General features: G+C 41.2%; 1 protein-coding gene across 1 annotated transcript; it reads right to left on the bottom strand.

Moving 5' to 3' along the window:
• Positions 1-268: 268 nt before the first annotated feature.
• Positions 269-15385, bottom strand: CMPK1 (cytidine/uridine monophosphate kinase 1). The gene is made up of 6 exons (XM_032118145.1): positions 15136-15385; positions 6150-6296; positions 5133-5285; positions 3578-3654; positions 3397-3493; positions 269-2574 (listed from the first exon to the last, which is right to left on the bottom strand). The coding sequence occupies exons 1-6, from the start codon at positions 15208-15210 to the stop codon at positions 2533-2535; spliced, it is 591 nt and encodes a 196-aa protein (XP_031974036.1). The 5' UTR covers positions 15211-15385; the 3' UTR covers positions 269-2532.
• Positions 15386-15522: the final 137 nt, after the last annotated feature.

The raw sequence follows: 15522 nt of genomic DNA, 5'->3' as shown, positions 1-15522 counted from the left end.
ATGAATTATCACTTTACTATATGAATAGAGTCATTTCACAAACTGTATAACCAAAAAAAGTAACAATTCCACAGGCAATGGCCTGATCTTATCCTGTGCCTAAAAGGATCTTCAGGACTTTATTTTTGATGGTGAAAACTGCACTTTCATACACATACCTGTGCATGTGGCCACATGAAGCATCTAACTCTAATAAATACTCACTTTATATAGATGGATATATATGAAAAATATCCCTTGTGACAGAAAACTGTAATCCAGGCACTCATTAAGCCACAGAACAAAGTTTATTGGATCTCCTCAAATTCTTTATACAGTTTTGCTGCTAAATGGACACAACACATTGGCATATTGCCTTTAATCTTTATTTCAATCGTAAGTCCATCTTGAAAGAAGTGGTAACACATTTAATGGCATCTTCAATAAATAAAATGACAAAAAATCTAGTCCTTGCACATTACAATCCACTCCAAATTCAATATTGCCAAAACATTGTTGGGTGTTTTTCTAAAACTTGCTCCAGAGGGTTTTTTTTGCTCCAGCACTTAAATACACAGAAAAGTATATGATGAGAGAAAATGGATACTCTATTCTGAACAGAACTTGTAAAAACCAATAACTTAGAAACAAGAGTGAATTAAATCTCTCTGAATTAAAGAATCCCGTTTGAAGTATTTTTTGAAAAACCCTGATTCTAACCTTCATATTAAAAGATGCAGTTTTGCTGGATCCTATCCATGTCAGCATACTTATACAGTAAGAATTAAATTCCAAGTTTTCTTTTTTTTTCTTTTTTTTTTTTTTAAGGAGAAATTCATAAAGTGAGAGCATTGGCCTCCCACACTCACAGAAGCAGTCATGGTCCGTATATGCTGCAGTAGTAAACAGCTATTTGTGGCCAGTCCATTGCCTGAACTCCTACCAGACTGGAAAAGCTACTGCAGTTTACCCTTGTTTCTGTACTCATCTCTTCCCCAGTCCAGCAGCCTCAATAACCTCAGCGAGATGAGAACTCCTGGAAATACAAATCTGACTGTAGGATGAGGACCAACACATCTGATTCTAATTAAAAGCTAAGCTTAATTTAAACTTTTTCCTAAGCAGAGAAAGTCATGACTAAAGAAAAGCTGAGCATCAAGATTTCCAAACTGCAATTCTGTGTAATTAGCATGTCACAAACCAATTATAGCGTCAGTTAATGTGGCAACAACCACTCTATCACTAAAATCAGTTAAAACTCTCATCTTCAGGCCTTCAGTAGAAGCTTAGGGCATGCAAGGAATGCATGGTTGGGCCCCCCCCCAGACCTATGCATACTATACAGGGGACAGAAAAGCTTAAACAAAAGACAAAATTGTACATCTGTGCAAACCAGGTTGTTTCAACCAGCTCCCTGCTCACTCCAGCTCTTGCTGCTGACTGCACTTGTCTAATTCAAGAGAACATGGAGAAGCAGGACTCTGTTTCAGGGAATGAAACTTTTTCCTGCAGTTATCTTCCCCTCAGCTGACCATATCATAACAAAAGTGCAATAACTTACAAGCTTCTCAAACAAACAGCTATTAAAATTACACTTTTTTAGGGAAACAAATCCACTAGTTTAACCATAAAAATATTTTCCCAGGTAACAAACCTTAAAGCATTTGGTAACACAGTATTTCAATAATAATAAGGAAAAACCCTTCCACTTGTTACAAAAGACAGAACTGTTAGAAGATTTTGCTTACTGTACACTATTTAAAAGCTTTGCCATCTTGTGAAGACCATGCTGTAGTTAAGAACGTAACTATCATTCAAGATAAATGAGTATTGAAATACTAAACTGACTTTCTTAATCTTTTGCAGATGAAAACAAGGAAAAATCCAGGGCCATGTCATCCAAGAACTTGCAAGACAGTTTACATCCAGAGTCATAAGGAAGCACCACTTTTCATTAAGTACTTTGTATGTCTATTCCTGAAAAGCATATTTAATAGTTTTTTGAGAACTGCTAAAACAGATTCTCATACTAACTGTAGCTTAACCTAGAGAATTCAGGTTTGGGGATATAAGGGAATTTTGGATGAAATTATACTTTGGAAAAAAACCAAAAACCAACTTGCTAAACTTGGTCCAAGCATCCAAAAAACAAACAAGGGTACATGGGTCCTTCATTGCTTAATGCTGCTGTTCAGTTGATCCTTAAAAAAAAAGTAGGTGTATGGCAATAAGGGAGAAGAAGGACTGCCCATGACAGGCACAGAACTGTGACAGAATAAACAGTTTCTTCAGAAAGATGTATTAACTGTGATTCTGCCATGTGAGTAACTGAACTTGCACTAATGGAGAACCCTGAAACTTGTATACTATAGCCACAAGAAATTATTTCCTATTTAAAAAACAGATCCATTTCTAATCAACTGCTTTTCCAATCATCTTTAGATATGTGAAAAAAAATAAAAATATTTTAAAATAATTACAAAGAGTGGACTGCAGTAGCAGCTATTCAAGCAAGATTCAAGCACAAGTTTAAGTGACATTTCAAGCTGGGAATTAGCCTTCTTTGTCGAAAATTTGTACAACTTTTTCAAAAACCTAAAAAGATAAAGAAGAATTTTATGAAGCGTTCATCAAACAGTTACTTCAAGTTAAACCAACATAAATAGTACTTGAAAGTATTTTTAAAAATATATAGGGTTTTTTTAGAACATTCACAGTAATTCTTTAACAGTGAAATTGGCATCAATTTTGGAAAGCAGACAGAAGAGCAACACTACTTCAGAAGAGCAAAAACTCATGAAAATATAAAAGGCAAGACCCTGTTAAACACAGAAACACTGGAAATGTGTTTAGTCCAGCTCACACTCAAGCAGAATTAATCAATTTCCTCAAGTTATTCATGTGGATACAATATTACTGCTAGCAAGCATTTTCTTGCTTCTTTCTAAGCCTGTGGGATACTTTTCTCTCTCACAAAGAGATCAGCAGAAGTTCTGTAAACTATGAACACCTGCGATCTTGTAGAACTAAGCGTATGGTACAGTAGGAAAATATTTTGACAGTGGATGTTTAGGATTTCTAGCCAATGCACCCAGGGGGTGGCTGATCTTTTGTCCAATTAGACTATGAAGAAAAAAGTCTATAAAAGAGTTTGTAAAACTATTAAATAAATTAATCTTGCTGCACAATTCCTGCCTGTTGGACCTCTCCTCTCCTCCCTACAGCTGCGGGATACAGTAATATATTCACATCTTACTCGGTCCTTCAAGAGTCAAATCAAGAGTTCCACAACCTCCCTCAGTACTAACATCAGTGCTTAAGTAGCAGACTAACCACACACACACACATCTCAGGAGAATGCCAAAAGTCTGTACCCTGCCACTGTCAACCCCATGTTTTTTTGGCTTATATACTTACTTCATCAACAGATTTGGAGGCATCCACTTTTCTGACTTTTCCCATTCTCTCATACAAATCTATGATAGGCCTAGTAGACTGCAGATATGTATGAATTCTAAGAGAAAGCAGAGGGAGAAAAAATCCACATTACATAGTGAAATATAAAGAGAAGGGGACTGAAAAGTTTTGAAGACAGTACCTCTTTTCCAGGCTCTCCCGATTATCATCACTCCTACCACTGCTCTTGCCTCTTTCAAGACAGCGGCCAATACATATCTACAAAAAAACATCAAAAGGATGACTACAACCAGGAACACAAGCTGCCATCATCCTAAGAGCAGAAACAACCAAAAATCCTGAAAATCTGAATTGGCCTGGTACACAAAATACAGTCCAGATGTGGTGGATGTAAGGAGAACGCACAAGAGAAGTTAGGTTCTTCCAGAGAAGAAGGATGATGGTTTACACTTCAGTTTATTCAAATGGGATTGGGGTCAGAGGAAGTAAAAGCAACATCAAGCTCTGTGGTTTGACTGGATCTCTGACCTGAGACATTTAAAAAAGAAAATTACCTGATTTTCAAGGATGTGCTCAGGCTTTCTGATGTGAAATGGGACTATTAATATATGTCTGCACTAAAGGAAAGTCACTGAATGTTCTCTCAAGAATTTTGTCAGGCACACTGACAATACTAAGCTATTGTCAGTTAAAATGTTCTTACTTGATATTGCTATAATGAAGACTTCAAAAATCTAAGTAAAAAATGAAGAACTAACCATAGCTAGAAGTGTCCCAATAGACTTTTTTAAACCTTTCGTTAAATAAGCAAAGCTGACCCATGTACACTCCATGAATACATTTATCCTACTCACACAAGAGGTACAATGGTTAAAAATATTTTTTTCCTACATAGTGCAATCACGGTAAGGATTATTTAGGCATTGTCTATTTTTAGATCTAGTAAAAAAATCAGAATTCCAAAATAAAAGCCCCACCAAGTGAAAAAATTAATTTACTCTTATTCAAGGTTTTAACAGAATAATCCCTCACATGCTCTTTAGGATTACAAAATAATTGCTAATAAGTAAAAAAGAAAAGTAACAAAATCTCAGGAAGTTGGGGAAAGGGGTAAAAGGAAAAATGTCAGCTTAAGGTGCTGGGATATTCATATCAGTTTTCATGCACAAGGGCACTGACATATTAAAAAGACAGCACATCATGGCACTTGTTAAAGGAATGTAATGCATCACTGTCAAAATGCCCTTGTAATCTAATGACTTGCTGAATAAAATGTTGATTACTGACTATCCTATAGCACAGCTCATAACTATGAAACTAAAGATTGCTCCTGCACTTCAGAATTAAAGCAGACACTGTACCAAGTTCATTTTGGACTAAACAACCAATTATTAAGAGTAAAGAGAGTAATGTTTTCTGAAAAGTAACCACATAATTTTGTAAAATGTATTTAAAGTTTTGATAAATCTCCTTTAGGAATGCAATTGCCTGGAGTACTTCCTCAATATAATTTATTCACATACGATTATACCAAGTGTCATTAGCTGTCTATTTCAATAAACATGCAGCTTTTCATCTGCTAAAACAAGTTGCCAAAAAATCCTTCAAACTCACAGGCCAAGTTTTCCTTCAATTCTTACATTAGCCCATTCTCCCTGACAGAGTTTAATTGTTCTTCTTGAATGATTCTCACAATAATGCAAGAAAGGAAGTTACAGAATTACACACTTCATTACCTCATTGTCACAATCAAAAAAGAGAACAAAGGAAACATCCGCCTTTCCATCCATAGTCTTATTCCAGCCTTGAAGATTATCTTCATTCCTGGGAAACCCATCAATCAAAAACTTGTTCTTCTGGGAATTGGCAGCCATTGTTTGATCCATAGCCTGATAAAAGATAATTCAGTTCACAATCTCCTGCCCATACACTGATTTATCTACTTATTAATTTACCCCCAAAATGCTGACATGGTAAATTGAGAAGCATTTATTTTAGGATTATTGCAGATTTACAAAATGTGCTTTTGTTTCACTATCAATGCATGCTGGTTAATTCACTGTTGCACCAACACAGCTATTATTCAAACTGAATTCATTATTTCACAAAGCTCAAAATCTCATAACACAATCACAGCTTTAAATCTGATTCTCTACAAGATACTGGGACGTGTCTTCACACAATAAGACATCAAAACATTCCTGATCTAGAGTTAATTCTAAGGGAAAAGCTCCAGATACATTTAGTGCCACGAACAGCAGCCTTTTTTTGACTGAAAAGAGATACTCCCATTGTTTTCATGGACATCCAATAAGGATAAAGGCTGGAGCTTTTCCTTCCACAAGAACATCAGTAGGTGCTCTTCTCCTTCAACTGACTATCTATTTTGTGATTAAACTTACAAATCTTAGTGCCTTTAAGGCCTCTAACCTCCAATCAAATATGACTGAGTGGACCAAGAGGTTCAAAAGCTAGTGCAGGGAAATAAGAAATACAGTTTCATTGATTTTCCTAGAGCTACTAAAAAATAAAGAAAAAGAAAAATAATCCATTTTCACAGATCCCCAGGTAGGAGAGGCCCTCAGCACTCCAGCAGTCAGAAGGAAACACAAGTGATTGCTGAGAGAAGCCTCTCCGTGTCTGCCCATTCACACCGCTCACACTGGAGGAAAGGCAGTTCTGCCAGAACACAGCCACTGCTTTGCTGCTTAGTCTGCAAGAGTGACCCTGCAAGGAAATGGCCCTTTCCTTACCCTCTTCAGCAAGCTGATTGTTATTTCAACCGGCACGATTTCCCCCTCCTTAATGTAGTTCTCAATGAGTTCTCCATACTGGGAGCCCGGCCTTTTCCGCTCATCCCGGAGGAGGTCACCGGCAGAAAGGTGCGTGTAGCCGTATTTCTGCAATGGCAAAACAAACACAGGCTCCCTTCAGTCAGAGCACTTGTGCAAACCTGACATCAGCCAACAGTGTCAGCCCTATTCATCCTTGCATTGCAACAGAAAAACCCAGGGAATTGCATCTTGCTAGTGACAGATCTGTTCCATCTTCAGTGTGCAATCTCAAGCACACTCTGCACAGAGCATACACAGGAAGAATCAGAGAGTCATGAAAGATGGAAAAGTCCTCCAAGATCACTGAGTCCAGCCTTTGGCCAAGCATCATTGTGACAATGAAACCAAAGCTTTAAGTGCCACGTGCAGTTGTTTCTTGAATCCTTCCATGAATGGTGACTCCCCCATCTCCCTGGGCAGCCTGTTCCAGTGTCTGACAACCATTTCAGTGATGAAATTCTTCCAGATGTCCAACCTAAACCTCCCCTGGTGCAGCTTCACGCCATTTCCTCTTGTCCTGTTCCTGGCTGCCAGGGAGAAGAGGCTGACTCTTATCTTAGTAAAACTCCTTTCAGGGAGTTGTGGATGAGGTTTCCCCCAAGCCTCCTTTTCTTCAGGCTAAACACCCTCAGTTCCCTCAGCTGCTGCTCATAGGACTCACTCTCCAGACCCTTCCCCAGCTCCATTACCGTTCTCCGGACACACCCCAGCACCTCAATGTCTTTTTGAAGTGAGGGGACCAGAACTGGACATCCTTGGATAAAATGCTCAACAGGGCTTTGGTCAGGTATTTGTGTACAGTTTTCAAAGGCAATTTTGTTATGTTTGGAAACAAGACAAGACTTTTGTTTGACTACCCACTTAAAGAAAACATATAAAGTGATTGCAGATCCTTTGGAGCTGGAGGAATGTCCCAAGCACAGGGTAAGTCAGAAATCCCTATGTTCATGTGGTTCTGGCATCAACTTCCTCTCCTACCTTGGTGAAATCACCAATAACACGGCAGCTGCACAGTCCTCCTGCCCCTGCTACCTTCTTCCATGGGATGACCATGACAAACTCTGAGAGCAGCCCTTGGGGAAAACCAGTGACTTCTAAGGATGACGTGGCACATGAAGGTAAATAACTACACTGGTGCCACCCTCTGTCACACCACCAAGATCAAATAGGGAGAGCAGAGAGATCAGGTTCAGATCTATCAATCTTGATAGCAGTGTGCAGGAAAACGGCACACACCATTGCTCTTTCACCTCAAACTGCAGCTAAAATAGTCACTAATAAAAAATACTGAGGGAAAGTATTTATTACACTTGAATTTCTCAGGCATTTATCATTGTAAATAGATCCTAGTGCAAGCATACATTCCTACCTAAGAGAAATGCATTGTTACAGAGGAAATTTCACAGCACAAAATAGTAATTTTCTCAGCTCATTTAACACTGCAAGAAAAGTAACAAAGTGCACTATTCTCCTCGACCAAATATAGTCCATAAAAACAGGCAATAAAGACATCTCCTTGGTGAGTGCCTAAGCTAGCTATACATCCAAAACAGAGCACACATATAAATTCTCACCTGAAAGTTTTTACACAAAACAAAAGCAACAGCAAAAAACTTCAGGGTTATCAGTTTGGCTGCAGCCACATCCAAAGCAAATTTTAAACAAGGTGTCTGAGAGGCATAATAATGTGACTACACACTTGGTGAGGCTGTGAACTTAGGATTTAAAAACTTGGCTACCAAACTAAGTACAACAGAAATATTACACAATCCACTAAGTGACTTTAAAACATTTCAGTTGCTTTCCAATTTCACCCACAAAAGCATGGAAAGTTAGTTCTGCCATAGTCATAATTTAAGAAGGGATATAATTACCTAAATCTCCAAAACTGTACACAGTTGGCAAAAAACAGAAGTAAGATTTTGCTGTAAGTAACTGTGAAGGAAAAGCTCCACAGACATCCTCTGTAAGCTCACTGTACTCTTGCTTAATGTACATTGCATTTGGATATGCCTAACTAATTGCTAATCTATATATTTATAACCTACAGAAGCCATAAACCAGAATAAATCATTCCTTATAAGCAAGAAACATTCCTCTGCTGAATGCTAAATTAACACGTAGTTCTTCTTGCTAAAGTTATAGAATGATGATTTTTTTAACATCAGGTTTCTACAAAGGAGAAAACAGGAGGAAAATATAATCCCTTAGGTTTTAGAGGATTACCAAACCATTTAATTTTCCTTGGCATTTTCCTTTTCATGCATGAAAATGAAATTGAGTCAGACAATTGTTGGAATTCTCCATCTTTTGCAACAGCAAACTAAAGTAGTTTTTAACGGCTGAACTGGAAAGTAAAAGACAGAAGTGTTTTAAAGTGCTGTTGTACAAACAGACTTGTTTGAGATAATAATAAATTATATTCAAGACTAACCCTCAGAATGGCTTAACCAGGCAATAAGAAAAACAAACCTCTCCTTCAGGGGCAAAACATCTATTTGTTAACTGTACTGAGGCAAGAGCCAAAGAAAACACATCGGTTTAAACAATGCAAACAAGGGGGGAGAACGGCTTGGCTGCTGCTCCACACACAGAAGGCTTCAGAGATGTGGTGCTCACGCTACCCTTGCCAGTTTTAATCCAGGCATTCAGGACAAAAAGTTTTCTTTCGTTTTAGGTGAGAGAAACCCTCAGCAAGTGTCCTGAACAGGAGCAAATCATCGCAGTGCCAAGGGCTCACAGCAGAAACTGTGATGTAACTGCACAAAACAGGGTCAAAACGCTCTCGCGTCTTGACAAGGTCTGCCTTGTGCCAGCAGGACTTTCCAGCAGTGCCAAGCACATCTTGATGCAATCCCCAGAATGGGACTCGTTGCCCCTCCTGCCTAATCCTTCTCCTCTGCAGTCAAAAAGGGAGCAGGATTGTGGCTGCCAAACAACGAAAAAGAAGTTTCCCCAGCTCTTACTAGACACATGTCAGATTGAAAGGATGACTTGAAAAAAAATTAGGTCAAAAAAAATATTTCCAAATACTTGGATGCCAAGCACCTAAAATCTGGAGGGATTCTGATATTACAGAGAAGGAAAAAGAAAATACAGAATTAACTATTCTAACATGTATTTCAGGGATAATGTTTTCTGCTATGCTGTCAGGCTGGTGGGATCTAGGAAAAGATCTAAGTTACTATTACACAAGTTCTCATTATTACACAAGTAGTGCAAGCCCTTCATGCTGCAATGATTTGTTCCAATTCAGGACACTCGCTGAGGGTTTCTCTCACCTAAAATAAAAGAAATTTTTGTGCCCTGAACACCTTGATTAAAACTGGCAAGAGTAGTGCCAGCTCTACTTATTACACCAGTTCTCATTATCTTTAAAACTATATTTCTGAATTACGCATCTCCAAATATAATTTACAAAAACCAATTGTGAATGAAAAAGTGCTGTCTTCAGCACCACTCTAGACACCCTCCTCTTCTGCTTTAAAAAAATGAAAACATAAAAATCATTAAAAAAAAAAAGAAATCCCAGTGAAATGGAAAAGCAAGATCAAGTTTCCATCAATCCCATCACAGCAGCAGTGGATAGAGCAGATCAGAACACCACTTGCTGTTTGTCTCTCTCTGCCTGGTCAGTCAGCCCCCACGCAGCAGGACAAACTGGGACACACAAGCTGTGTGCTCCACATCTCCAAATTCCAACCCGAGACTGCAGCCTCCCCGGGATGCCCTTCCCTCCCCTGCCCTCCAGCCCTTCCAGCTTCCTTCTGTCAGCCGGGATTTGCAACTTTCCCTCTGCAGACAGAACACGCTTTGTTTTCCGTAAATACAATAAACAGATGAACAGAACTGGAAATCCATGAGTCACATCTGTGCCACGCTGGAACCAGGCGGAGTCTGCTCCAGCAATCTCGGGCAGTCAGGAAGGATCGGTGGTGTCAGGAAGGATCGGTGGTGTGCGGCAGCTGGGACTCCTGCCACAGCCCCTTCCGAAGGGCACAGGGTTTATTTCTGATTCAGCCCTGTGTGGTCTTGCAACACATCTCCCCACTAAACACACAGCTTGAGACTTCCTTAAGGGAGCAGAAGCCAAGAAGCAAGAGAAACACAAATTACTGCTTTGACCTTGACTCCTATCTTGGCTTATCATTGTTAGTTTGAAAATGAAAGTCACAGGGCTTAAGATTTAAACAAATAAAATACAAACTTTTATTGCCCCAGTTCTGACCTGTCATCTCTTGGGCAACCTTAATAAACAACCAAAACTTGCTACATACACCATTCAAGAACTAGTTAAAATAAAAAATAGAACTGTGTAAAGCCTGAAGCATTTGGGGTTTTTTTAACCTAGAAAGCTTTTGTCTGACCTCTTAGCACATGGAATTAAATCTTTGGGGTACAGAGTATAATGCAGTAATAGACTTTGTCTGCTTATTCCAATTTTAAAAAATTGAAGAAATTTTCTTAGTTTGAAATGTGTTCTTGTCTCTGGGAAAGAAAAACAAACAAAACCCCCACATTAACAAACCAAAACACACAACACTGACAGCGCCTCCAAGGGAGAAAAGGGCAAACAGAGCACCCCAGTGCTTCAGGAGCACTGACTCAATACAAGGCACCCCCAGTATGTTCAGGAAAGTCCAAAATTTAATGCCCAGTGTTCTGCAAAACGGAGATGTTCAGGGCTAAATCTTCAGGGGGTAGATTTAAACACTACCACGCTTTAAAAAAAAAAGCTGCAAAGTTCAGAAATAAAAATTCATATTCTAAAAATCAACTATGAGAACTTAAGGCTAAGTAGAATACTAATACTTGACACTCATTAAAGTGATTTCGGAAGGTGAGTTTAAAGCAAACAATTTAAACCCCGTTTTTATTTCAGTGAAGTTAACACCGTCTCTCAGCAGACTTCTAGAAGACAATTAACTCATGACAGCAAAACCTAAATCCTCTGCTACTTTCAGAGAGGCATTTCTGATACAAAGAATTATTCTTTGCATTGTTTCCTTCACCCTAGGAAATCTCCTTATCATATATCCCAAAGCAACTTAACAGCTTTTTCCATTTGGATATTAACTTATGCTCTTACAAAACCGAAAAGGCTCAGCATCCCACCTTGTGGAATTAATTTTAGATTTAACCACAAACATACAGGATAGGGCTGTGGCAGAGGTGAATTATATTTTAGGTACACTGAGAGCGATGTGTTGCATACCCCAAATCTCTACAGATCACCTTGCCAAAACAAACAGACAAAAAAGTACATCTCAAATCTTGCTTGGAATAAAGACAAGTGATTTAGTTATTATTATTCCCACCAACCAAAGAGCTTTGCATCTCAGGCAGAGGTTATAAGGATTTAAAATTTAAGCATAAGAAAGCATATTTTGTGCAGATTTGCTGAATGCATTTTTTTTCCTTGACTTTACTGTAATGATTTTATAAGCAAAGTTCAGAAGTCAGCAATAAAGCACATTTCATTATCTCACAGTCACAGAAGATACACTGTGGAAAGCATGAAGGTTATTGCAAGAACCTGCATTCAAATGACATCATTCAACTCTAGCTCAAATATTCTGCCTCACATGACAGCTACGCAACAGCCCCAGATGATGGCAAGCTCCACCTAACAAAGCTGTGGAAGGTTTCAGGAGTTAATCTGCAAAGCTGGAAGGGAGAGGATAAGAACTTAAGAGGGAATTCTACTTCATCCCTCTCTAAATAGGAGGAACTGCTCCAGAACAGCAGCAGTTCTGCTGCATTTGCATTTCTCTGACAATTCTATGTGTCTGTGGAACATACAGGAGTTGAGTCTTCCCTCTGTATCGGAGAAAACCAGCCTGGTTCAGCTGTTTCATCCAACCTTATCTGTGGAGATAAAGAATCCTAATCACTTACCCACTGCACCCTTTCTTACATTGTGTCAATATCCATTTCCACTTGTTATTAGGTCTTCTTCCTTCAAATAATTTCTCAGTTTGTGTCCAAATTTGGCACGAATACATGCCTTCTCCACATTCAGGGACTCCAGCACACACATATTGAGCAGTTATGACTTAGGCTAGTACTTAACAAACACCTGTTTCACCTACAACATGGGATACCCATCTCCCTTTTCTGGGAACGTAAAGCACAGTCAGCAAAAGAAATTACAACACTTCTTTGAGAAATCGTTCCCAGGTAGTAAGTACATAATATCCCCTTTACTCTACAAAACACAGACACCCTTGGTTTTTAATAAAAATGGTTTGATGCTAAAATCATACAAGATCTCACCTCAGCCAAATGAGACTTCTTCCACATGTGATGTGCTCTGTCCCAAATCTCCAGTATGAACAGCAAACAAGATGTATTTATAGCTCATACTGACTTTTTGTTCAGCACAACCTTCAGCTCTACAGCAAGATACTGGGTCAGATTCATTCCAAATGAAAACTAATATTATGCAGTCCATTTACAACAAGGATGAATGAGGTTTATTATTACTCAGCTACAGCCCCCTTTTCTCTGTGGCAAACTGCCAACAGGGTTTAAAGTACAAATAAAAATACATTTCCAACCTAAAGGCAGCGTTGACTGCACACAGGCTGCTCACTCGCCTGCAGCAGGGCTCTCTGGGGGCTGCCAGGGGCCAGGTTGAGGATTTGTGCTTAGAAAAGCTGCTGCTCTCCAGTACCTCCGCTGTGTTTCACCCACACTTCTCTGTTCGTGTGCCCTTTTTCTAAAGTTTTCCAGCACACTTGCATCAGTCCAACTGTTTCTTAAACTACCTCAGACCCTTTGCGCCTCCCAGTTTAGCCAGTGACTCTCATGGAGGTGTCTGAGCCAGCAGGAAGGTTGTCCTTTGCATTCAACAGGTCTGAGTGCTTTCTACTGTTTGCCCACTGACTTCAATAAACTTCTTTCCATGTGGTGAACAGGATTAGCAGAATTAAAGCAAATTTGCATTTATTTGAATTTGGATTTCCCTTTCCAGGCTTAGAGAAGAAAATAAATACAGCACAAGCAAGGTTTTTCTTTTTTCCTTTCTAGCTGGAAATACAATTTGAGTAGCAATGGCTCATTTGAACTCCTGCTAATAAAGTGGTCTTTATCCAATTATATCAGCCTATCCAGCCACAGGCATTTATCCTCCTAAACACAGGCCAGCAGCCACACAAGGTACTTCAGCCCTGAGGCTACCCTAATGGTTTAGTGAAAGCCATTAATGACAGCCTACAAGGTCCCCCTATAGTTTAAGCTCATTTGTTTGCTACATGTCAAGGGCTGAATTTGACCTTACCAAAAAGGCTTTATGAGCACGATGAACCTTCCATCCCACAATTTAATTTAATGAATATGCTGGTTTGAATGCAAGTCTGTACTTTGTGGTTTGAATCCTTCAGAACTAAAGTCATAACGGCATTTTTAAGTCTGGACCAAATTCACTTAACTTAGTTATACAACACTGAGGTCTGGGATGTAACAGCAGCGTGGATAAACTGTAACAGTACTCCCGGGGCACCACCAGAACAGAGGACACACACAATGTGCCTGTTCCAGGAGTTTTGAGGTTCTTTCCCACCAATAGTTTCAGGAACATGGGCATCACCACAGTTCTTAAACATTTCTTTTGGTGAGGGTATGGATAAGCTTTGATCCTATATAGCTTTTAATAAGAAAAGTACATACAACTGCTCAGTAAAAAAAAAAAATGGAAAAAAAAAAAGATAAAAGAGCTGTTTCAAATCCAGCATACACACATGTTTGGAAGCATTCAGCTCTAACTATTTCCGTAATTATCCACCTGGATACAGTGTAATTACCCCTGCGGTTTTTGGTGTTTAAAAGGACAGTACTACACCATGTATCATCCACCGTTCTTTCTTAGATATTTGTTGTCTCAAAAGGCCGGAAAAAACGTATTCAGAAAACTGAAAATTTGACAATATAACTGAAAGTTTAGTGAACTTATACTGTCAGTCTTAAGCTTTTTAAAAAGAAAGAATAAGATGAACCATCTATGGGATCAGGATATCCTTTGACCTCTACCATATTGTGTCACAGAGAAAAAAATAAATTGTCCTATTTTTAACGTGTTACTTCCACAACTTATTGAAACGGCACTGGGTCAAAAAGCCAGCACCCTGCAATGTCTGCTGTACCAGCTGTAACATTTATGGGACAGGCCTCAGAAGACATGGACCTTGATCCATTTGAAGTGCACGTATTCCCAATCGCTATAAGACACCTCACGTCCTCTTCCAGGCCACAGCCCCGGCTGCCTCAGCATCCGGGTGGCAGCCCCTAGCCACCTACGTGGCCATGCAGACGTGTACGGAGCCACCCACTCGGGATGGGCTGCAGGACTGGCCTGACAAGGCAGTACCGCCCGGGCGGCCGGGAACTTCTCCAGGGCCGCTGTCCTGCCCCTCCGCCAAGGCACAGAGGGCAATCGGTGCTCCCGGCCGAAACTGGGGCAGCCTCCAGACCCCAAGTGGCTGTCCCCCAAGTGGATGCAAAAACCCCAGTGGTGTCCCCAGCGTGGATGCCAGCGCAGGCAGACCCACCGGTGGGGTGTGATGCCGCGGGACTGAGGGAAAAGGCAGGAGGGAAAAGGCCAGGCGGCCTGACAGGGCCTGGAAGGGAACGGAGGGGCTGCCCCACCACTTCACCCACTAAGGGGGAGATGTGGGTCAGTTATTATTATTTATCGCCTCGAAGGGAAGAGGAATGGATGGAGGCTCGACAAGAGACCAGACCGAAAGGCAGATGAGGGTCCCGCCACCGAGCAGAGAGGGACACGACCCCCAAGCAACCACCCCAAAGAGGGCCAGGGGCTCCACAGAGGGATCCTACAACTCCCAGGGCCCCCCGCGGCCGGGGGGTCGCCAGGCCGCGCAGTCCCGCATCCCCTCCACCTCACCTCCACGATGCGAGCGCACTGCGTCCCCTTGCCCGCCCCGGGCCCGCCGAGGACGAAGACGACGACGGGCTTCATGAGGAGAAGGAGGCGGCGGCGTTGCAGCAGCAGGACAGCGGCGACGGGGCGGCGGCCGTGGGGCGGCCGAGGGGCGGAAGGGGAGCAGCGGGGCCGAAGCCGGGGCTGTGACCGGGGCTGTGACTGTGGCACCACCGCCGCCGCGCTGTCCCCGCGGAGGGAAAGTGCTTCCGGGTCCCGGGCGGGGCGGGGCGGGCACGTGGGCGCGGGGCTGGCGGCGGCGGCTCTGCCGAGATTCACGGCCCCGGACCCCGGCTGGAAGGCCAAGGCCGGCGCGGCGCTCCAGCGGGACCGGGCGTGTCCGTTCACAGC

Source organism: Corvus moneduloides, chromosome 9 (genome assembly GCF_009650955.1).
Source record: "Corvus moneduloides isolate bCorMon1 chromosome 9, bCorMon1.pri, whole genome shotgun sequence".
NCBI classification, from domain to species: Eukaryota; Metazoa; Chordata; class Aves; order Passeriformes; family Corvidae; genus Corvus; species Corvus moneduloides.
This window is presented reverse-complemented; position numbering and strand designations above follow the sequence as displayed.

What these genes read in the sequence shown, in the direction of transcription:
- CMPK1 (XM_032118145.1), bottom strand. Translation starts at nt 15,210, where the DNA reads ATGAAGCCCGTCGTCGTCTTCGTCCTCGGCGGGCCCGGGGCGGGCAAG. An exon ending in TTTTTGATTGTGACAATGAG is followed by an intron (nt 3,655 to 5,132) that starts GTAATGAAGTGT and finishes GTTTTTTTGTAG; the next exon opens with ATATGTATTGGCCGCTGTCT. An exon ending in CCTCCAAATCTGTTGATGAA is followed by an intron (nt 2,575 to 3,396) that starts GTAAGTATATAA and finishes TTATCTTTTTAG; the next exon opens with GTTTTTGAAAAAGTTGTACA.